Below are 24133 nucleotides of genomic sequence, written 5' to 3' on the forward strand. Positions count from 1 at the left end.
ATAGAAAGTTACAGCACAGAAGGAGGCCATTTCGGTCCATCATGTCCGCGCCGGCCAACAAAGAGCTATCCAGCCTAATCCCAGGTAGCCCTGCAGGTTAGAGCATCCCAAATGCACATCCAAGTACTGTTTAAATGTGGTTAGGGTTCCTGCCTCTACCACCCTTTCAGGCAGTGAGTTCCAGACCCCCACAAGCCTCTGGGTGAAGAAATTTCCCCTCAAATCCCCTCTAAACCTTCCACCAATTACTTAAATCTGTACCCCCTGGTGTTTGACCCCTCTGCTAAGGGAAATAGGTCCTTTCTATCCACTTTATCTAGGCCCCTCATAATTTTATACACCTCAATAAGGTCTCCCCTCAGCCTCCTCTGTTCCAAGGAAAACAGACCCAGCCTATCCAGTCTTTCCTCATAGCTAAGATTCTCTACTCCCAGCAACATCCTTGTAAATCTCCTCTGTACCCTCTCTAGTGCAATCACATCTTTCCTGTAACGTGGTGACTAGAACTGCACGCAGTACTCTAGCTGAGGCCTAACTAGTGTTTTATACAGTTGAAGCATAACCCCCCCGGCTAATAAAGGCAAGCATTCCGTATGATAGCAAAATACTGCGGATGCTGGAAATCCGAAATAACAACAGAAAATGCTGGAAAAACTCAGCAGCATTCCGTATGCCTTCTTAACCACCTTATCTACCTGGCCTGCTACCTTCAGGGATCTGTGGACATGCACTCCAAGGTCCCTTTGTTCCTCTACACTACTCAGTGTCCTACCATTTAATGTGTATACCCTTTCCTTGTTAGCCCTCCTCACACTTCTCTGGATTGAATTTATTGATATCTTCCTGCAGCCTACAGCTTCCTTCTTCAGTATCAACCACACAGCCGATTTTAGTATCATCTGCAAACTTCTTAATCATACCCTCTATATTCAAAGCAAGGGACCGAGTACTGAGCCCTGCAGAACCCCACTGGAAACAGCCTTCCAGTCACAAAAACATCCATCAACCATTACCCTGTTTTCTGTCTCCAATCCAGTTTTGAATCCAACTTGACACTTTGCCCTGGATCCCATGGGCTTTTAACTTTGTGACCAGTCTGCCATGTGAAACCTTATCAAAAGCCTTGCTAAAGTCCATATATACATCAAATGCAATACCCTCATCTACCCTCCTTGTTACCTCCTCAAAAAATTCAATCAAGTTTGTCAGACACGACCTTCCCTTAACAAATCCGTGCTGACTATCTTTGATTAATCCATGTCTTTCTAAATAAAGATTTATCCTGTCCTTCAGAATTCTTTCCAATAATTTTTCCACCACCGGGGTTAGGCTGACTGGCCTGTAATTACTCGGTCTATACTTATCTCCCTTTTTAAACAAGGGTACCACATTAGCAGTCCTCTGGCACCACACCTGAAGCCAGAGAGGATAGAAAAATGATGGTCAGGGTCTCTGCTATTTCCTCTTTTGCTTCGCTTAACAGCCTGGGATACATTTCATCCGGGCCTGGGGATTTATCCACTTTTAAAGCTGCTAAACCCTTTAATACTTCCTCTCTCACTATGTTTATTTCATCTAATATTTCACACTCCTCCCCCCCTGATAGCAATGTCTGTTTTGCCCCCTCCTTTGTGAAAACAGACGCAAAATATTCATTAAGAACCCTACCGACGTCTCTCGCCTCCACACACAGATTACCCTCATGATCTCTAATAGGCCCTATCCTTTCTTTAGTTATCCTCTTACTCTTAACGCCTGCTACTGGTCCCTCTTAATTTGGCTTGCGTCTGAGGCAGCCAGCGCTGACTGCCTCCGGGAAAACATACGCTAAACAGTACCGGAGTAAAAAAGCGAAGTATTTACCATTATCATCTCCAACCTCACTCCTGACTCCGACCTCCAGACCCCCTCCAATATCCCCCTGAACCTCGTCCCGACCTCCCCCCGATCCCAGCCCCGACCTCCCCCGAACCTGACACTGACCTCCCCCTGATCCTGACCCCGACCACCCCCCGATCCTGACCCCGACCACCCCCCGATCCTGACCCCGACCACCCCCCCGATCCTGACCCCGACCACCCCCCGATCCTGACCCCGACTTCCCCCTGATCCTGACCCCGACCGCCCCCCGATCCTAACGCCGACCTCCCCCTGAACCTGACACCGACCACCCCCGATCCTGACCCCGACCACCCCCCGATCCTGACCCCGACCTCCCCCCGACCCCGGCCCCGACCTCCCCCTGAACCTGACATCGACCGCCCCCGATCCTGACCCCGACCACCCCCCCGATCCTGACCCCGACTTCCCCCTGATCCTGACCCCGACCACCCCCCGATCCTGACCCCGACCACCCCCGATCCTGACCCCGACCACCCCCCGATCCTGACCCCGACTTCCCCCTGATCCTGACCCCGACCACCCCCCCGATCCTGACCCCGACCACCCCCCGATCCTGACCCCGACCACCCCCCCGATCCTGACCCCGACCGCCCCCGATCCTGACCCCGACCACCCCCCGATCCTGACCCCGACTTCCCCCTGATCCTGACCCCGACCACCCCCCCGATCCTGACCCCGACCACCCCCCGATCCTGACCCCGACCACCCCCCCGATCCTGACCCCGACCGCCCCCCAATCTTGACCCCGACCACCCCCCCGATCCTGACCCCGACCTCCCCCCGATCCCGGCCCCGACCTCCCCCTGATCCTGACCCCGACCACCCCCCGATCCTGACCCCGACCACCCCCGATCCTGACCCCGACTTCCCCCTGATCCTGACCCCGACCACCCCCCCGATCCTGACCCCGACCACCCCCCCGATCCTGACCCCGACTTCCCCCTGATCCTGACCCCGACCGCCCCCCGATCCTGACCCCGACCGCCCCCCGATCCTGACCCCGACCACCCCCCGATCCTGACCCCGACCACCCCCCCGATCCTGACCCCGACTTCCCCCTGATCCTGACCCCGACCACCCCCCGATCCTGACCCCGACCACCCCCCGATCCTGACCCCGACCACCCCCCCGATCCTGACCCCGACTTCCCCCTGATCCTGACCCCGACCACCCCCCGATCCTGACCCCGACCACCCCCCGATCCTGACCCCGACCACCCCCCGATCCTGACCCCGACCACCCCCCCGATCCTGACCCCGACTTCCCCCTGATCCTGACCCCGACCACCCCCCGATCCTGACCCCGACCTCCCCCCGATCCTGACCCCGACCTCCCCCCGACCCTGACCCCGACCGCCCCCCGATCCTGACCCCGACCTCCCCCCCGATCCTGACCCCGACCTCCCCCCGATCCTGACCCCGACCTCCCCCCGATCCTGACCCCGACCACCGCCCGATCCTGACCCCGACCTCCCCCCGATCCTGACCCCGACCTCCCCCCCGATCCTGACCCCGACCGCCCCCCGATCCTGACCCCGACCGCCCCCCGATCCTGACCCCGACCGCCCCCGACCCTGACCCCAACCGCCCCCCGACCCTGACCCCAACCGCCCCCCGATCCTGACCCTGACCGCCCCCCGATCCTGACCCTGACCGCCCCCCGATCCTGACCCCGACCGCCCCCGACCCTGACCCCGACCGCCCCCCGATCCTGACCCCGACCGCCCCCGACCCTGACCCCAACCGCCCCCCGATCCTGACCCCGACCTCCCCCCGATCCTGACCCCGACTTCCCCCCGATCCTGACCCCGACCTCCCCCCGATCCTGACCCCGACCTCCCCCCGATCCTGACCCCGACCTCCCCCCGATCCTGACCCCGACCGCCCCCCGATCCTGACCCCGACCGCCCCCCCGATCCTGACCCCGACCGCCCCCCGATCCTGACCCTGACCGCCCCCCGATCCTGACCCCGACCGCCCCCCGATCCTGACCCCGACCGCACCCCGATCCTGACCCCGACCTCCCCCCGATCCTGACCCCGATCGCCCCCCGATCCTGACCCCGACCTCCCCCTGACCCTGACCCCGACCGCACCCCGATCCTGACTCAGACCGTCCCCCGATCCTGACTCTGATCCCGGCCCCGACCTCATCCCGCTCCCGACCTCCACCCAATCCCGATCCCGAGCTCCTCCCGATCCTGACACCGATCCAGACCCTGACCTCGTCCCGATCCTGACTCCGATCCCGACCCTGACCTCCTCCCGATCCCGACCCTGACCACCTCCCAATCCTGACCTCCCCCAATCCTCGCCACAACCTCCTCCCGATCCCGACCTCCCCCCCTCGATCCTCACCCCGATCCTCGCCCCGACCTCCCCCCCCGATCCTTGCCCCAACCTCCCCCCCGATCCTCGCCCCAACCTCCCCCCCGATCCTCGCCCCGACCTCCCCCCCGATCCTCGCCCCGATCCTCACCCCCGATCCTCGCCCCAACCTCCCCCCGATCCTCGCCCCAACCTTCCCCCGGATCCTCACTTCAACCTCCCTCCCTTTCCTCGCCCCGATCCTCGCCCCGACCTCCCCCCCTTTCCTCGCCCCGATCCTCGCCCCGACCTCCCCCCGATCCTCGCCCCGACCTCCCCCCAATCCTCGCCCCAACCTCCCCCCCCCCGATCCTCGCCCTGACCTCCCCCCCGATCCTCGCCCCGACCTCCCCCCGATCCTCGCCCCGACCTCCCCCCCGCAACCGATCCTCACCCCGATCCCGGCCACGACCTCCCCCCCGATCCCGGCCCCGACCTCCCCCTGATCCCGGCTCCCCCCCCGATCCTCGCCCTAACCTCCCCCCAATCCCAGCTCAACCTCCCGGCCCTCCCCCAGATTCCTTGCTGGGCGTTCAGCGGGTTGCGGGTTGGTAGCGCATCGTGTCGCCCGCACCCGTTTTCAGGCCTTCTCCAATTTATAGCCCTAAAATATGCTGCTTAGCATCAGGCTGCAGGTTGGAAGTGCAAACACCACAAGCAAACAATATTTGAAGATTGTTCTGTGTCAGACTCAAGGTGTGACATCTAGAATGTGATGTCCGTGCATGTCACATGTACCATTTTAACAAACTCCTGGCAGATCTCCTGAGGCATTGTTCACTGTCAGCCGGATGATAAGCTGTTCTGTGATGATGGCGGCGTTATATTATGTAATGCACAATATTATTCTGGTGCTGGGATGGAGTTGTGATTACGGTGGCTCTCGCTATAAGGCCTGAAGTCTAATTGCTGTAAATAAAAAGAACCTGAAGTCAGTCGGAAATGTATTGTTGTTTTGGACAAGCAACTTGGCCGATTAAAATCTGTTTGTCAGTTTCAGGTTGCAACACTTTAATATGGTTTTGCAGCTGTAACATAATACTGTATGATGTTGGGATGGTGACAACTCGGTGCACCAGTTTTTGTTTATTTATTGATAGTAGGTCCCCCACGGCACCGGCCCACATTAAGTCAGAATTTAGCACTGTTTTATAGTTATATACCACGTAACGCACTATGGCCTAGAAATTCAGTGGCCTGCGCCACCAGTTTGCGCCCAAAGAGGGCACTCAGTGGCTTTTGCGCCACTGGACACACCTACCGCGATATTTAGCGGGGCGCTAATGGCGGCGTTGGCCTGTAGCGCTGCGCCGCCACCGATGACGTCATCGGTGTGCGCAGCGCCCCGCTATCGCCCCGATGGACATATTTGGTCGCACCCGCCTCTTCAGCGCCGGCCGCAAATAGCGACCGGTACACGGGCCTACCTGTGGCGGTAGTGGCGCTAGTTAAGGTGGAGGTGCGGCCGGCCGCTTTTTCGGCGCCCGCCTGCCCGCACCTCCGTCCCCGGCCTCCTACACCCCCCCCCCCCCCGGCGGCATTGCCGGCTGTTTCCCGAGAGCCCGGCACTTCTCCTTGGTGCTGGGCTCATTTGCCGGCACTCGCGAGCGGGGATCGCGCTGTTGCAGGCACCTCCCCCTTAACAGTGGGAGGAAGGCCTGCAGTACCGCAGCCTGCCGTGCCGCAGCGTGTGGCGCTGCGGCCCTTAGCGCGCCGAAATTCAGTTTCAGCGCCCCAAGCGGGGCGCGGGAAGCCTCGTTTAGCGGCCCGTTTCCATTTGGGGCGCAGAAACTGAATATCCGGATGGCGCAAGTGGCTCTACTCGCAGCGGTAATTCCGGCGCCCAGGCGAGCTTGGCGCCCCAAATGGCGCCCAACTGAATTTTTAGCCCTATGTATTATTCTGCTGCTAGGGTGAAATTGTGTCCCATTAAGACCACAAGGTATAATTGTTGTTAAGTAAACTCTGGGTGACGATCTGAATTTAATTACTCTTCAGGTTGAAGGCCTCAACTGTGACATTCTTTTTTCAGCGTGAGTAGTCACTCAGTGCTGACAGACATTCTGGCTCCTGTGTGAAATTACTGCCTTTGTTTCTTTAATATTTTTCAGTATGATGCATGAAGTGTGATGTGGAAATGTGACAGACAAGAAGCGCATGCTGTGCATATCATTTTTATAATACCACCAGCAAGTACTCCATAGTACTGCTCAGGATTATTCCGAGCATGTGCTGTTTTACAAAGTCAGGAACCCTGCATCATGTAAAGTGTAGGTGTGCGTCCTTTTGACGTTAACCGTGTAGATGCTTGTCCTTTTAAGGTTATAAAATCTGATTGCTGTTAAGTAAATACTGGGTGAGTTGATACAAATATACCTTAAGAGACAAACCTCCAAGATCTCTGCACTCCTCCAATTCTGGCATTGCTCATGGTGATTCAGAGGATATGCTGTTTCATAACAATAGGAGCGTTTAAGCCAAGTGGGGCATGTATATGCCTTGTAACGTCAGGGCAACAATGACCTACTGGGGGATCTCTTTGCCAGCACCTTCAAGGTGTAGCGTGAGAAGGGTATCACCGGTTTTGACAAACTGCTTCACCAGGGCAGGGATCGTGTCCTTCCATCAACTGGTTGGCAAATTTCCTATCGCGCAATATGACTACTACTTTTACCTTTCTTGAGGATGAGGAGGAGGAAGAGGAGGAGGAGGAGGAACAGGAGGGAGGGTGGAGGCAGCAAGACAATTGGCCTTCTGGACGGGCTGTCCATGACCGGCTCTTCAGACTCTGATTCACATGAATGAAACCACAGATCCCCGTAGCTCACCACATCTCCACCACACAGTCCCTGTCTCATGGCATATCACAACGTCCTCCTGGGCAAAAAGGTGAAATGAGAGCGACCACAAAATATTCTAAACACACTTAATAAATTTATCTATAAACATATCACACATATGATATGAATTCTAATAACTAATGACCCATGTGCCTGCTATAGTTGAATAGCTGTCATTGTGTGCAAGGTGTGAGATGTGGGTGTGAGTGTTGCTAGTTAGAGATTGTTGGTGGGTGAGTGCTGGGGGTGTGGTGCATTGAGCAGTGTGTGAAGTTTGTGGTACAGATGGTGATATGTAGCATTTGTTGAAGCCTTCACTCACCCTGACCACCTGTGTGAGCTCGTTAAACTTCCTCCTGCACTGGGTGTGGGTCCTGGGGACCACAGTGCTGCCCGTGATGTGGTGTGCCAGCTCACTCCACATAATCTGACAGACTTGTGGCAAGGGTCTCCTGCCAATTGCCGGGTACAGGACCGCCCGGCTTCTCTCCACCGTTAAAACCAATGCCTCCAAAACTTCATATGAAAACCTCCGGGCTCTCTCCCTAGGACGGCGATCTGCCATTAGGATTTGCAAATAAATGCTCCTTCTCCTTGTGTATGTAATATGTGTGCTACTTTGAACCTATGGACAGGACTGCACTACTTGTAGGGCGTAGTGATACGCAGTACCACTCCTGGCCATAGGGGTATAAATAGTACTGTGGGTACTGATCTCCCCTCAGTTCCCGCCTGTGGGCATGAAGTAAAGACCTACGTGTAGTCCCTACCTCTAACCAGTAAAGACCTGTTTGAGTTATACGTTTAAGTCTTTGTGTTAATTGTTCAATACAATACACATACTTAACACTGGCGACGAGTCAGGTTCTTACCCTGCGGCAGTTATTCCACGGCGGCTTCGTCCACAGACAGGACGTTGAAGAGAGGTTTCAAATCTCACCACCCCACTGGAAGCGGCAGGCATTAGGACCCTGAAGCCTCCATCAGCGACTGAAAACTGGAGGACAGAAGACATCCTGCAGCTTCTTTTTCAACCTCGGTGGTGGGTAAGCCAAGCAGCGTTGGCTGCAAAGACAGGGCTGGGGGAAGTCGGAGGTAGAAGGGCCATCGATCGCAATCCCTGATAAGGGCCGCACTCGGGCTGAAAGGCGCAGCGTCGGCAGACACTGAAGGCGCGAGAGCCGCGGTGAAAAGCGCGGGCCATCGATCGCGGCGAAGATAAGGGCCGCACTCGGGGCTGAAGGGAGACGGCGTCGGGGGACGGGTGAAGACCGCCAAGCGCGGGAAAACCGCCATTTTGTGGGCGGAGGACGACGGCAAGAGCGGGAAGCCGCCATCTTGGATAGCAGTAAAAAAAAAAAATCTGAGAAATTGCAAATCTGATAAAGTACTACAATGCCTAAACACGGGAATATTAGCAACTTTGATAGTGACATCGAAGATTGGGCCATATATGTTGAAAGAGTAAAAAATTATTGTAAGGCCAATAAAATTCGTGACCAAGATAAAGCTCTAACATTATTAAATTTAATGGGTGCGAAGACATACGGGCAATTGAAACACCTGTTATCACCAGATGAACCGGCGGATAAGACGTTCGATGAGATTGTTACTGTCCTGAAAGATCATCTAAACCCCACGCCGCTGATGCTAGCGGAACGATTTAAATTTTACGACAGAAGGCAGCTACAGCATGAAAGCAATGCTGAATATTTGCTGGAATTGCGTAAATTAGCGAAATATTGCCAGTTTGGAACGGGACTGACAGATGCACTACGAGACAAATTTGTGTGTGGTTTATTTAAACAGGATACACAAAAGCGACTGCTCGAGGAGAATGAGCTGACGCTTGAGAAGGCGGTCACTATGGCAGCAGCACACGAAGCCGCAGCAAGAGGCACGGCAGTAATGCAGCTACGGTCACCGGAGCTCAGTGCACACAAATTGGGTGTGAGTTCTGGCAAATGTTATCGTTGTGGAAAGACAACGCATGATCAGAACCAGTGTTGGTTTAAAAACCAAGAATGTAGAACTTGTGGTAGGCTTGGACATATAGCTAGAGTATGCAGGTCAGGGAAGAAGACCAGCAACAAGAAGTCACCGCAAGGAAAATACGCAAAGGTACACAAGGTGACCGAACAGGAGTCCGATTCAGACGCTAGCAGTAATGAACTGGCTAGCTTAAGCTGTAATGAACTGGCTAGCTTAAGAGTACTCAACGCTGGTAAGGGTGCAGACCTCCAGACAATTTGGGTCACTCTTCAGATAGAAGGAGTCCAAGTAAAACTGGAATTGGACACTGGATCGGCATTGACGGTCATAAATAAGAAAGATTACGGAAAGTTATTCCAACATATTCCCCTACAGGATACGGGGATTATATTGAAAACATACACGGGGCAAAGAGTGTACCCCATCGGGAAAATAGAGGTTGCAGTGGTCCACAAGGGCGAAGACAGTCAAATAATGGACTTATATGTGATATCTGAAGGAGGTTCTCCACTACTAGGACGGGAGTGGATTAGGAAAATGAATATGGACTGGCATTTCCTACAAACAATAACGAGTGAGAACTCGGTGAAGATAGTCGGCCCAGACTCTGGAACGGATGATGGTAAGCCCAACTCAGGTGCAAAAGACAAAGTTTCAGCACAGAATTCCACTGAGCAACAACAACATAGTTTAACTGTGGATTCTGAGTCTGGCAAGTCTACTGATGTGCCCATTTCTGAGGGACACCGGGCTCGAACTCAACTCCATTTCAAACTACAACAGCAATTAGAACAAATGCTTCGCCGTTTTGAGCAAGAGTTGAATGCAACGAAAGAGTTCTTTGATATAGAGTTGGAGAATCTGGAAAGACAACAGAAGCAGCTGATGGAGAAAATGGAGCAGGAGCACACAAAACGTCTGATGTCAGAGGAGTTAACGGTCAGCCAACTCCTGCATATGCTGAAGGACAGGACTCTGAAATGGGAAAAACTTGAACACGAACTTCAATATTCAAACGAAAGGGGTTCGGAGCTCTCAAAGGTTATTGGAAGAGCTGAGGTGGCAACACAGACTGAGATGACTGCAACAGAGCAGCCCTTGGATGCCAAAAGTACGCTGACTCACGTCAACGTAGAACAACAGACCGCTGAAACAGCTGCTCCGGTAGAGGGATTGAATAGTCCGATCAATCAATCTCCAAAAGAAGTTGAAGTAGTAAAATCTCAAATGAGGTCATTAGTAAACGACTTGCTGAAAGCCCAGAAAAAGCTGGATGAAGAGGTACGCATGAAGAAGTCTCTTCAGGAAAGATGTCTGGACTTGGAACAAAAGCTGGCTAACGCCCAGCTGGGTATGGAGGAAATAGAAGACCCTCTCGCTGGCCTAGATCAGGACGACACCGAATATTACTATGTCCTGTCCTGCCCAACTTGTAACTTCGACTCCCACCATACAGAAATCACGGAGGAGCACCGAAAGTCTACGGAACATCGGGAGAAGGTGGCTCTACTACGGAAAAAGGAGGAAGAGAAGGAGGAACTGCGCATGCAGCTGGCAGCTGACAGTGGAGCCCAGAGAGTCTCCAAGAAGCAGAAAAGGAAAAGTCGAAACAGAAGATGACCCATCTGAACCATTATTACCTCTACCAGATCACACACGTGGTCCCTCCGAACGGAGCCAATTCAGTTCGGAAGTTCAAACTGTTAAATCCATGGAAGGACTATTGAATGAGTCACTCCAGCAACGTGAACCGACTACACCACAGAGATTGAATCTGTGAACTGTTTTCCGCAGAGACTGAATCTGTGATCTGTTTTGACATGAAGTTATCTATGTATCTATGTTATTCTGTTATGTAAACCTGAAGTTATATATGTATATATGTTATTACGTTATGTTAAATGGGGAGATGACTGTAAAGCTAGGAAGGGAGGAATGTTGTGTATGTAATATGTGTGCTACTTTGAACCTATGGACAGGACTGCACTACTTGTAGGGCGTAGTGATACGCAGTACCACTCCTGGCCATAGGGGTATAAATAGTACTGTGGGTACTGATCTCCCCTCAGTTCCCGCCTGTGGGCATGAAGTAAAGACCTACGTGTAGTCCCTACCTCTAACCAGTAAAGACCTGTTTGAGTTATACGTTTAAGTCTTTGTGTTAATTGTTCAATACAATACACATACTTAACACTCCTTGTCCTTCCTCTATGGTTGTTGAGGCAGCTGCACACACAACAATGCTGAGAATGAGGTGCTGCATCAATGAACCTCCCCTTTAAGTAGTGAAAAAAGCCAGTAGCAATCATTACTTGTGTTTAGCCTGCCCCCAATATTGGTCCAGATTTTCAGTGTAACACCAATGAGCTTGGGTTTTTAGATGAGAAACATGACTGCAATCATTTTAATGAGAAGTGAGGACGAATTTTGTGTGCAGCCTAGACGATTTTCAACTGGCGCTACTTAATCCTTTTTAGTCTAAACACTGCCCATTTGCTATCACGAATTTCTAGCCCCAAGTGTTTGAGAAGGGCTTTTGGAGTAGGCTTTCACACCGCCCGGATCTATCACATTCTCATGTCAGATTGGAGCCTGACTCAGCGTTCTGCTGCCTCTTTTGAGTCATGGCACCATCAAAAAAAATTCCTATTGATGCCGTTTTGGCAGTATAACTGCAGTCTTCTTGTTCTGACCAGAAATAGAACTGCAGAAATCAGTGAAGGGTTTGGTCTGCTCACTTTGTGTTACCAACTTTGCGATCAGACAAACACCTTTGCAGTTAAGTTTATTAATTGTCTTCCGGTTTGGACCAGTGCAACTGAGTGAGTTCAAAATGATTTGCTTTCTTTTTTGTCCAAAGAAGGATTGCATCCACCAGGCTTGGTGATTTTCCTTATCTGTCCTCTTAAAAATGTAAAACCTGTCAAAGTGCTGGAACTAAAATTGTGTCGCCCTCCAAATCTGCCAAAGAGAATCGCGGGCAAGTAGGGATGGCCAATAAATGCTGGCCTTGTCAGCAACACCCACATCCCATGAATCAATAAAAAGAAATTGTGGAATCAGTATTTCACAGCACAGAAGGAGTCGATTCAGCCGATTGAGCCTGTGCCGGTTCTCTGAAAATGATCCACTTAGTTCTATCCCCACGTGCTGTCCCCATACCCTTGCAAAATTTTCTTCTTTCAAATATTTATCCATTTCCCTTTTTAAAACTATTGAAGATTCTGCTTCCACCATTGTTTCTGGTAGGACATTCCACAAGCTAACAACCCTCTGTGTGTAATTTAAAAAAAATCCTAATCGCTCCCTTCGTCCTACTGGTAATCATCTAAAAATGTGTCCCTCCTAGTTACCAACTTACCAACTAGTGGAGATAGTTTATCCTGGTGTATCTTATCAAAACATCTCAAAGTTTTGAACAGCTCACAAGATCTCCTCTCAGTTTTCTTTATTCTAATGAAAAGATCGCCAGGTTTCAATCACGCAGCGACCTTAACTGTTATCCAGCATTTGAATGGGCTCACACCTGTGTTAAGGACACTGCTTCAGCATTCTGAATGTGCTTGTACTGTATAACACATCAACTGCTGTGTGCCTCGGTCAAGGTGTCATGTAAACCTGTAAATAATACTCGGCCTATCCGCTCACACAATGGAGTGACGCGTTGACAAAGATGTAGGGTTTAAGGAAACCGAATGGCAGAAGCAGCACATGTTTTAGCGGATGTTTATCTTCCATTGAAAGGAAGTCTATATGGTGGGTGATCACCCTGCACACACCCATCATAAATCCATCTCATTTCCTTCACCTCTTCATAAAAAGGCACAAATCCTCGGAATAAAGTCTGGAAGATACTGGGTTGAGGTTATTCGTTTTCAGCTGGCTGCCAAGCGGAGACTGCGTGCTGGTGTGAAAAATCGAGCCCAGTGCCAACTTTCAAAAGAATGGTAGTTTCTCAAGACCATTCTGATTTGATTATTTAAGGTGCCCGATGCGGCTGAACTCTAGCCGCGTTATATTTGCAGTCGGGGAATTGTAGTAACGTATATATTTTTTGCATCATAAATCTGTCGGGATTGATGTCAGAACACTTGCTCCTGGTATAGACCGCGTTTGTAAAAGATTTGAGATGCACCATCACTGTTTGATGCCAGTGGAATTTAGCCGTACTTTCTGCTTTTCTACTTCTTTGCGAACCATTGAAAACAACGGGTTCTTGTTGCATGATTGATTTGAGCTGAACACCAGTCTCTCACTCCTAGCACTCCTTATCGTGTGTTTATTGCTGTATTCTGTTTGAAAACCTCCCGAATCATGGTGACTGCTGTTCGGAATCCTTCATGCAGAAGTTAAGCCGAGGGGGAGTAGTTTTATTTCAATTTGCACCCATCTGTAGTGAGGAGGGTGGGGGGAGAAGAGGAAAAACATAGATAAACATTTAAACAAGGGAACGGTAGCAGAGTGGTTATGTTATTGAACTAGTAATCCAGAGGCCTGGACTAATGATCCAGAGACGTGAGTTCAAATCCCACCACGGCAGCTGGGGAATTTAAATTCAGTTAATTAAATAAATCTAGAATAAAAAGTTAGTATCAGTAATGGTGATCACAAAACTATCGGATTGTCGTAAAAACCCATCTAATGCCCTTTAGGGAAGGAAATCTGCCGTCCTTACCTTGCCTGGCCTATATGTGACTCCAGACCCACAGCAATGTGGTTGACTCTTAACTGCCCTCTGAAATGGCCCAGCAAGCCACTCATTTGTTTACAACTGCTACAAAAAACCATGATAAGAATAAAACCAGACAGACCACCCAGCATCGACCTCGGCACCGACTACAGAGATGACAACGACACACCCAGCCCAGTTGACCCTGCAAAGTCCTCCTCACAAGCATCTGGGCACTTGTGCCAAAATTGGTAGGGCTGTCCCTTAGACTAGTCAAGCAACAGCCTGACATAGTCATCCTCACAGAATCATACCTTTCAGCCAATGTCCCAAACTCCTCCATCACCATCCCTGGGTACGTCCTGTCCCACCGGCAGGGCAGACCCACCAGAGGTGGTGGCACAGTGGTATACAGTCGGGAGGGAGTGGTCCTGGGAATCCTCAACATTGACTCCGGGTCTCATGGTTTCAGGTCAAGCATGGGCAAGGAAACCTCCTGCTGATTACCACTTACCGCCCTCCCTCAGTTGATAAATCAGTACTCCTCCATGTTGAACACCACTTTGAAGAAGCACTGAGAGTAGCAAGGGCACAGAATGTACTCTGGGTAGGGGACTTCAATGTCCATAATCCAAGAGTGGCTCAGTAGCACCACTACTGACCAAGCTGGCCAAGTCCTGAAGGATATAGCTGCCAGAATGGGCCTGCGACAGGTGGTGAGAGAACCAACACGAGGGGAAAAACCTACTTGGCCTTGTCCTCACCAATCTACCTGTCGCAGGTTCATCTGTCCATGACAGTATCGGTGGCGGTGACCACCGCACAGTCATTGTGGAGACGAAGTTCCATCTTCACACTGAGGACACCCTCCATCGTGTTGTGTGGCACCACCACCATGCTGAATGGGATAGATTCAGAACAGATCTAGCAGCTCAAAACTGGGCATCCATGAGGTGCTGTGGGCCATCAGCAGCAGCAGAATTATATTCCACCACAATCTGTAACCTCATGGCCCGGCATCTCCCTCACTCTACCATTACCATCAAGCCAGGTGTCCAACCCTGGTTCAATAAGGAGTGTAGAAGAGCATGCCAGGAGCAGCACCAGGCGTACCTAAAAATGAGGTGCCACCCTGGGGAAGCTGCAACACAGGACTACATGCATGCTAAAAAGCGGAAGCAGCATGCTATAGACAGGGCTAAGCGATCCCGCAATCATGGATCAGATCAAATCTCTGCAGTCCTGCCACATCCAGTCGTGAATGGTGGTGGACCATTAAACAACTAACAGAGGAGGAGGCTTCATGAATATCCCCATCCTCAATGATGGTGGAGCACAGCACGTGAGTACAAAAGACAAGGCTGAAGCGTTTGCGACTATCTTCAGCCAGAAGTGCCCAGTGGATGATCCATATCGGCCTCCTCCTGAGGTCCTCCCCACCATAGAAGCCATTCTTCAGCCAATTTGATTCACTCCACGTGGTATCAAGAAACGGCTGAGCGCACTGGATATAGCAAAGGCTATGGGCCCCGACAACATCCCGGTTGTCATGCTGAAGACTTTTGCTCCAGAACTAGCCACGCCTCCAGCCAAGCTGTTCCAGTACAGCTACAGCACTGGCATCTATCCGACAATGGAAAACTGCCTAGGTATGTCCTGTCCACAAAAAGCAGGACAAATCCAATCCAGCCAATTACTGCCCCATCAGTCTACTCTCAGCAAAGTGATGGAAGTTGTCATCGACAGTACAATCAAGCGACACTTACTCACCAATAACCTGCTCACTGATGCCCAGTTTGGGTTCCGCCAGGACCACTCAGCTCCAGACCTCATTACAGCCTTGGTCCAAACATGGACAAAAGAACTGAATTCCAGAGGTGAGGTGAGAGTGACTGCCCTTGACATCAAGGCAGCATTTGACAGAGTGTGGCATCAAGGAGCCCTAGTAAAACTGAAGTCAATGGGAATCGGGGGGGGGCGGTGAAGACTCCACTGGCTGGAGTCATACCTAGCACAAAGGAAGATGGTTGTGGTGGTTGAAGGTCAATCATCACAGCCCCAGGACATCGCTGCAGGGCAGTGTCCTAGACACATCCATCTTCAGCTGCTTCATCAATGACCTTCCCTCCATCATAAGGTCAGAAGTGGGGATGTTTGCTGATCCTCAGATAATGAAGCAGCCCATGTCCGCATGCAGCAAGACCTGGATGACATTCTGGCTTGGGCTGATAAGTGGCAAGTAACATTCGCACCACACAAGTGCCAGGCAATGACTATCTCCAACAAGGGAGAGTCTAACCACCGCCCCTTGACATTCAGCGGCATTACCATTGCCGAATCCTCCACCATCAACATCCTGGGAGTCACCATTGACCAGAAACTTCACTGGACCAGCCACATAAATACTGTGGCAACAAGAGCAGGTCAGAGGCTAGGTATTCTGCGGTGAGTATCTCACCTCCTGACTCCCCAAAGCCTTTCCACCATCTACAAGGCACAAGTAAGGAGTGTAGTGGAATACTCTCCACTTGCCTGGATGAGTGCAGCTCCAACAACACTCAAGAAGCTCAACACCATCCAGGACAAAGCAGCCCGCTTGATTGGCATCCCATCCACTCCCTCCACCACCGGCGTACCGTGGCTGCAATGTGTACCATCTACAAGATGCACTGCAGCAACTCGCCAAGGCTTATTCGGCAGCACCTCCCAAACCCGCAACCTCTTCCACCTAGAAGGACAAGGGCAGCAGGCGCATGGGAACACCACCACCAAGTTCCTCTCCAAGTCACACACCATCCTGATTTGGAAGTATATCGCCGATCCTTCATCGTTGCTGGGTCAAAATCCTGGAACTCCCTACCAACCAGCACTGTAGGACTACCTTCACCACATGGACTGCAGCGGTTCAAGAAGGTGGCTCCCCACTATCTTCTCAAGGGCAGTTAGGGATGGGCAATAAATGCTGGCCTTGCCAGCAACGCACACATCACAAAAAACATTTTTTTTTATTTTGTATTGACAGATAGCTTTTTTACAAAAATGAAACTTATCTTTCCTGCAAAGAGGCCTAGTAGGACAGGCTTCCCTCCCTGCAAGGCCTCTCAGTCAAATCACCTCCCTGCTAGGTAGTTTCTCCTGCATTGCAAGATCACAAGCAACTTAAGGAATAGGTAGGCCATGTGGCCCATTTTAATTCATCCATTCAGAAAGACCCAATAGATTCCCCCCCTCCCCTCCAGTTGCTGCACCTAATTATTTGTTAAGAGCGTCCAGGGTTTACCCCTCCACTATTCTGTCTATTGGTCCGTTCCAAGTATTGATCGATCCTTGTATGAAGAACTTCTTGACACCAGTTCCTATCTACCTTTAAGAACGTTCAGCCGACGTCTCCTTTGACCTACACAGTGGGGTAAATATTTGTCTTCACCGCACGGCCTGCAACCTGGGGCAGCGGATTGCACGCACGTTGTACATTTCAGTAGACTGAAAGCAGGCCAGGTTGTATAACAGGCCATTCCGCTCTGCTCCGTCAGATTACTGCCCGTGCAGTGAAGGCGATATTTACCCCAGTATCTCCACTGAAGACAGTGACGTCCGACTGCCTGCGAATCTAGGACCATCTGAGCCAACAAATCTCACGACCAGCCGAGCATGCAGCGTAAACCGCACTCGCTCTGGATTTCAATGTGTTTGTGGCACGACTGGGAGCCTGCGCATTCACGCTTGTGTAGCTTTCTTCCCTCATTGTTTATTTAACCTGCAGGAGCTGTACCTTGCTCTTCGTGGAGCTGTTGGAAGCCAAATCGTAGGTTTTGTTTGAAAATTACTGTACAATTGAAATTCATTTTCAATGATCGGCATAAGCCTCTTATTTAAAAATCGTGTTTTCCTTCAGAGTTTGTGAAATTCTCAGCCTTATGCAAGGTCCTTGGGTGCTCAACTAACCAGTGTGTCGTATTACCTGCCTGACCGGCAGACACCTTCATGTATCTTCGAGATTTAGCAGCCTTTCAGCTGACCATTATTTTTGGGGTGGAGCAGTTGCGTTTTGCCTGGTATGAGGCTGCTGCTTTGTTGGGAGGCTGGAGACATTTGTACCTTTCATGATAGCAAAGCATAAACTCAGACCAGAAAATAGTATATCCGGGCATTGGAGACGGTGCGGAGGAGTGAAAGAAAGCTGATCACGGCGCCTATAGAGAGAATGAGTCCTTGAGAAGGCATTAAAGCAGCTTGAGATCTACGAAGCTAGAGTCAAAGAGGTTGAGGGCGACGATGAAAATGAGGGAAGTGGCTGCACATGTGACACCAGCATTGCAAAGTGCCAATATTTGCATTTCTGGGCATTTATCGGCTTTGATTGTAATTGTGGAATTCAGCTTTTATAGATAATGATCAGGTTTCATTGGAAGGCTGCTTAACAATTAGCCTCATTAGCAGGTGTTGAAGCCACACTAAGAGTGTTGGTACGTCTATATTTTTAACGACGCTTCCTTTGTTCATAAATCGCGTACAGTGATTTATACACTGGATAAAACCTCAGTGTAACCGAGTGTTGCTCCAGGTCTTGAAAACAAGGAGGCTGAAGGAAGCACTGCTGGTTAACTTGGACAATGGGAGAAGGATTAGAGGACACAAGTAGCAAATACACAGGTCTCGAGTGAGACTAGAGATTAGAAAACAAAACATTTCCCTGAGATCGTGCAACAGACACTCGGAAGGAAGTTGGTTGTGAGTCAGTTGGCATCTTTAAAAAGAAGCTGGATCGATAGCTCTTCGGGAGGGTATGAAAGATATGGAGAATATTAACACTCGATTTATTTTAAGGCGCGTTAGGGGAAGCAACTCTGTGTTCCTCAAAGCTGCGGGTAAAAGAGGGCTGGATTGTTCCTCTTAACGTTTTATTGGTTTCAGTCTGTGGATGTATTGTTTCGGCCTGTACTGCATTCAGTGGGGAATCGTTAAGAAGAAATATCGCAGATAGTAACAAAGAATTTGCTGACAACTTTGCTTCAGTGGCGCTGTTCGAAAACTGGCAGCAGTCCCAGAGCAATAGTTATGTGTTAATCTTGGCAGGGAGCTGGACTCTGGCAGCTATTGCAGGTCACTGTTATTGTAATTATATCAGCCATATGTGTTGTTTGGCGTTGTGAGAAATAGCAAATGCCTTCTTTGCAAAGCTTGCGCAACCCACCCCCGCCCCTAATGCAAGCCATTAAAACTTGCCTGTCTTCTTCCCACAGCTCCCACCGTGGCTCCATCCGATGTCGGGGGAGGTGGCGGAAACCATCGGGAACTGACGGTAACATGGACGGTAGGTTCTGGTAAATGAAGCAGATCGCCACACAAGGCTCCCTCTGTTTCTTTCTGATAACTTTATGCACATTGGGTCTTCTTCAGCCCTGCTGCCAAGTACAAGTGGCCAAGAAAGACTAAAGAGATTAGGAAGCTCTGCCTCTTATGTGCTGTCAGCAACTGTTCCATCCTTATTGTGTCAGGTGAAATAAAATGTACATGTTGTTATATTTTTGACTGCAGTATTTGATCTCATCTACAATCTTGTTTCCCAATACAATTTTCATTTCAAGTTAAATGCATTCCCCAAGACATTCCTGTTATTACGAGACCAGAATAAACTTTAACACTTTGTCCTTGAATGATGTTCTGTGAAGATTAGTGAACAAATGGTCGTAATAGTTTCCCTGGTCCACAACTTTAACGGAGGCGTTAACCAACATAAGAACATAAGAACATAAGAAATAGGAGCAGGAGTAGGCCATACGGCCCCTCGGGCCTGCTCCGCCATTCAATAGGATCATGGCTGATCTGAACCTAGACTCACGTCCACTTCCCTGCCCTCTTCCCGTAACCCCTAATTCCCTTATCTGCTAGGAAAATGTCTATCTCCATTTAAAATTTATTTAATGTTGCAGCTTCCACAGCTCTCTGAGGTAGCAAATTCCATAGATTTACTACCCTCTGAGTGAAGAAGTTTCTCCTCATCTCAGTTTTGAAAGGGCAGCCCCTTATTCTAAGATTATGCCCCCTAGTTCTAGTCTCACCCATCAGTGGAAACATCCTCACCGCATCCACCCGATCAAGCCCCCTCACAATCTTATATGTTTCGATAAGATCGCCTCTCATTCTTCTGAACTCCAATGAGTAGAGTCCCAACCTACTCAACCTTTCCTCATACGTCAACCCCCTCATCTCCAGAATCAACCGAGTGAACCTTCTCTGAACCGCCTCGAGAGCAAGTATATCTTTTCTTAAATATGGAAACCAAAACTGCACGCAGTATTCCAGGTGTGGCCTCACCAATACCCTGTATAACTGCAGCAAGACTTCCCTGTTTTTATACTAAAATTAGGCCATCCGTATTAACACTTAACATTTAATTTATAATAACGTAACCATCGAGAGCATATTGATTCCCATAATTTATACAGTTGATTAGTGCATTTTTTAAAGCATCAATCCAATTCACTCTTCAACAACAACTTGTGTTTATATAGCGCCTTTAATGTAGTAAAACGTCCCAAGGCGCCTCACAGGAGTGCTATCAAACGAAATTTGACACCAAGTCACATAAGGAAAGGGTATGATCAGTAAGTTCGCGGATGATACAAAGATTGGTAGGGTGGTAAATAGCGAGGAGGGTAGCCTCAGTCTGCAGGACGATATAGATGGGTTGGTCAGATGGGCGGAACAGTGGCAAATGGAATTTAACCCGGAAAAGTGCGAGGTGATGCACTTTGGGGGGGACTAACAAGGCAAGGGAATACACAATGAATGGTAAGACCCTAGGCAAGACGGAGGGTCAGAGGGATCTGGGTGTGCAAGTACACAGATCCCTGAAGGCGGCGGAACAGGTGGATAAGGTGGTAAAAAAGGCATATGGGATACTTGCCTTCATTAGCCGAGGCATTGAATATAAGAGCAAGGAGGTTATGATGGAGCTGTATAAAACACTGGTTAGGCCACAGCTGGAATACTGTGTGCAGTTCTGGTCGCCACACTACAGGAAGGATGTGATCGCGTTAGAGAGGGTGCAGAGGAGGTTCACCAGGATGTTACCAGGGCTGGAGCGCTTCAGCTATGAAGAGAGACTGGGCAGATTGGGTTTGTTTTCCTTGGAGCAGAGGAGGCTGAGGGGGGACATGATTGAGGTGTACAAAATTATGAGGGGCATAGATAGGATGGATGCTGAGGAGCTTTTTCCCTTAGTAGAGGGATCAATAACTAGGGGGCATAGATTCAAGGTAAAGGGCCAGAGGTTTAGAGGGGATTTGAGAAAGAACTTTTTCACCCAGAGGGTGGTTGGAGTCTGGAACTCACTGCCTGAAAGGGTTGTGGAGGCAGAAACCCTCACAACATTTAAGAAGCATTTGGATGTGCACTTGAAATGCCATAGCATACAAAGCTACGGACCAAATGCTGGAATATGGGATTAGATTAGACAGGGCTTGATGGCCGGCGCGGACACGATGGGCCGAAGGGCCTCTATCCGTGCTGTATTACTCTATGACTCTAAGGAGATAATAAGGCAGATGGTAGGTTTTAAGGAGCGTCTTAAAGGAGGAATGAGAGGTAGTGAGGCGGAGAGGTTTAGGCAGGGAATTTCAGAGCTTAGGGCCTAGGCAACGGAAGGCACGGCCACTAATGGTTGAGCGATTATAATCAGGGATGCTCAAGAGGGCAGAATTAGAGGAGTGCAGATATCTCGGGGGGTTGTGGGGCTGAAGGAGATTACAGAGATAGGGAGGGGGCGAGGTCATGGAGAGATTTCAAAACAAGGATGAGAATTTTTAAATTGAGACATTGCTTAACCGGGAGCCAATGTAGGTCAGCGAGCACAGGGGTGATGGGTGAATGGGACTTGGTGCGAGTTAGGACACGGGCAGCCGAGTTTTGGATGACCTCAATTTTACGGAGGGTGGAATGTGGGAGGCCAGCCAGGAGTGTGTTGGAATAGTCAAGTCTAGAGATAACAAAGGCATGGATGAGGGTTTCAGCAGCGGATGAGCTGAGGCAAGGGCGGAGACAAGCGATGTTATGGAGGTAGAAATAGGCGGTTTTAGTGATGATACGGATATGTGGCTGGGAGCTCATTTTCAGGGTCAAATATGACACCAAGGTTGCAAACAACCTGGTTCAGCCTCAGTCAGTTGCCAGGAAGAGGGATGCTAGGGAAGATGGTAGCTAGGGAACGGAGATTGGGGCAGGGACCAAAGACAATGGCTGTGGTCTTCCCAATATTTAGTTGGAGGAAACTTCTGCTCATCCAGTACTGGATGTCGGACAAACAGGGTTGATGATTTCCATGAAATTAGCAAACTAAGGAATTTATTACGGATGTATGACATAAGTGTCAGCCGTAGCTCAGTGCCAGCACTTCCGCCTCCGAGTCAGTAGGTCGTGGGTTCAGGCTCCACTCCAGAGACTAGGCTGACACTTTAGTGCAGCACTGAGGGAGTGCCATTGACGGAGACAATAAAAAGGAGATGAACTCCACACCATCCAAAACCCGACTTATATTGGAAAGCAAGTGCCAGCTAAAAGTTTGGAGTGGCACTTGGAGGTTGCAGGTCCTCACTGGAGCTCCGCTCTCCCGGAGCCCAAGTGCCTTTTGTTCAATTGTGTTGTTACCTGTGGCAGTGAAGTAAACTATAAGAAAGAAACAGCTTGCATTTATGTAGCCCTCTTCACAACCTCAGGACATCCCAAAGTGCCTTACAGCCAATGATGTACTTTTTTGAAGTGTAGTCACTGTTATAAGGTAGGAAACGTGGCAGCCAATTTGTGCACAGCAAGCTCCCACAAACAACAATGAGATAATGACCAGATAATCTGTTTTAAGATGTTAGTTAAGAACATAAGAATTAGGAGCAGGATTAGGCCATATGGCCCCTCGAGCCTGCTCCGCCATTCCCTAAGATCGTGGCTGATCTTCGACCTCAACTCCACTTTCCTGCCTGATCTCCATATCCCTTGATTCCTCTGGAGTCCAAAAATCTATCTATCTCAGCCTTGAATATACTCAACGACTGAGCATTCACAGCCCTTTGAGGCAGAGAATTGCAAAGATTCACAACCCTCTGAGTGAAGAAATTCCTCCTCATCTCAGTCTTAAAAGGCTGACCCCTTATCCTGAGACTATGCCCCCTAGTTCTAGACACTCCAGCCAGGGGAAACAATCTCTCAGCATCTACCCTGTCAATCCCCTTCAGAATCTTGTATGTTTCAATGAGATCACCTCTCATTCTTCTAAACTCCAGAGAGCATCGGCCCAATCTACTCAATCTCTCCTCATAGGACAACCCTCTCATCCCAGGGATCAATCTAGTGAACCTTTGTTGCACCGCCTCTAAGACATGTATGTCCTTTCTCAGGTAAGGAGACCAGAACTGCACACAGTACTCCAGGTGTGGTCTCACCAAGGCCCTGTACAATTGTAGCAAGACTTCCTTACTCTTATACTCCAACCGTTTAGCAATAAAGGCCAACATGCCATTTGCCTTCCTAATTGCTTGCTGTACCTGCATGCTAACTCACCGTGTTTCTTGTACTAGGACACCTAAATCTCTCTCAACACCAACATTTAATAGTTTCACACAGAATCACAGAAACCCCACAGTGCAGATAGAGGCTGCACCGACACATATCCCACCCGATCCCCGTAACCCCTACACCAACACATATCCCACCCTATCCCCGTAACCCCACGTATTTAATCCCCCTAACAATAAGGTCAATTTATCATAGCCAATCAATCTAACCCGCACATCTTTGGACTGTGGGAGGAAACCGGAGCACCCGGAGGAAACCCACGCAAACACGGGGAGAATGTGCAAACTCCACACAGACAGTCACCCGAGGCCGGATTCGAACCCGGGTCCCTGGCGCTGTGAGGCAACAGTGCTAACCACTTATGCCACCGTGCTGCTCACCATTTCTCACCATTTAAAAAATATTCTGTTTTTCTATTCTTCCAACCGAAGTGAAAACCTCACATTTGCCCACATTATACTTCACCTGCCACCTTATTGCCCACCCACTTAACCTGTCTATATCCCTTTGCAGGCTTTTTGCATCCTCCTCACAGCTTACTTTCCCACCTAGCTTTGTATCATCTGCAAACTTGGATACGTTGCACTCAGTCCCTTCATCTAAGTCATTAATATAGATTGTAAATAGCTGAGGCCCAAGCACTGATCCTTGCGGCACACCATTAATTACAGCCTGCCAATCTGAAAATGACCCGTTTATCCCGACTCTGTTTTCTGTCCGTTAACCAATCATCTATCCATGCTAATACATTACCCCTAACCCCATGTGCCCTTATCTTGCGTAATTTTGTACCTT

At 50.0% G+C, this 24133-nt stretch overlaps 1 protein-coding gene across 6 annotated transcripts in view; it reads left to right on the forward strand.

Annotated features, from left to right (window-relative positions):
- The window catches only part of cntn1b (contactin 1b), a 1036112-nt gene that overhangs the window by 806610 nt on the left and 205369 nt on the right, over positions 1-24133 (forward strand). For all 6 annotated transcript variants that reach the window (XM_086008675.1, XM_086008680.1, XM_086008681.1 and 3 more), the window contains one exon: positions 19012-19082. In XM_086008675.1, coding sequence (XP_085864801.1) covers positions 19012-19082 — 71 coding nt within the window. The remainder of the gene's footprint in view (positions 1-19011; positions 19083-24133) is intronic.

This window comes from Somniosus microcephalus, chromosome 16 (assembly GCF_052327205.1).
Source record: "Somniosus microcephalus isolate GS21.2 chromosome 16, FLI_Smic_1.0, whole genome shotgun sequence".
NCBI lineage: Eukaryota > Metazoa > Chordata > Chondrichthyes > Squaliformes > Somniosidae > Somniosus > Somniosus microcephalus.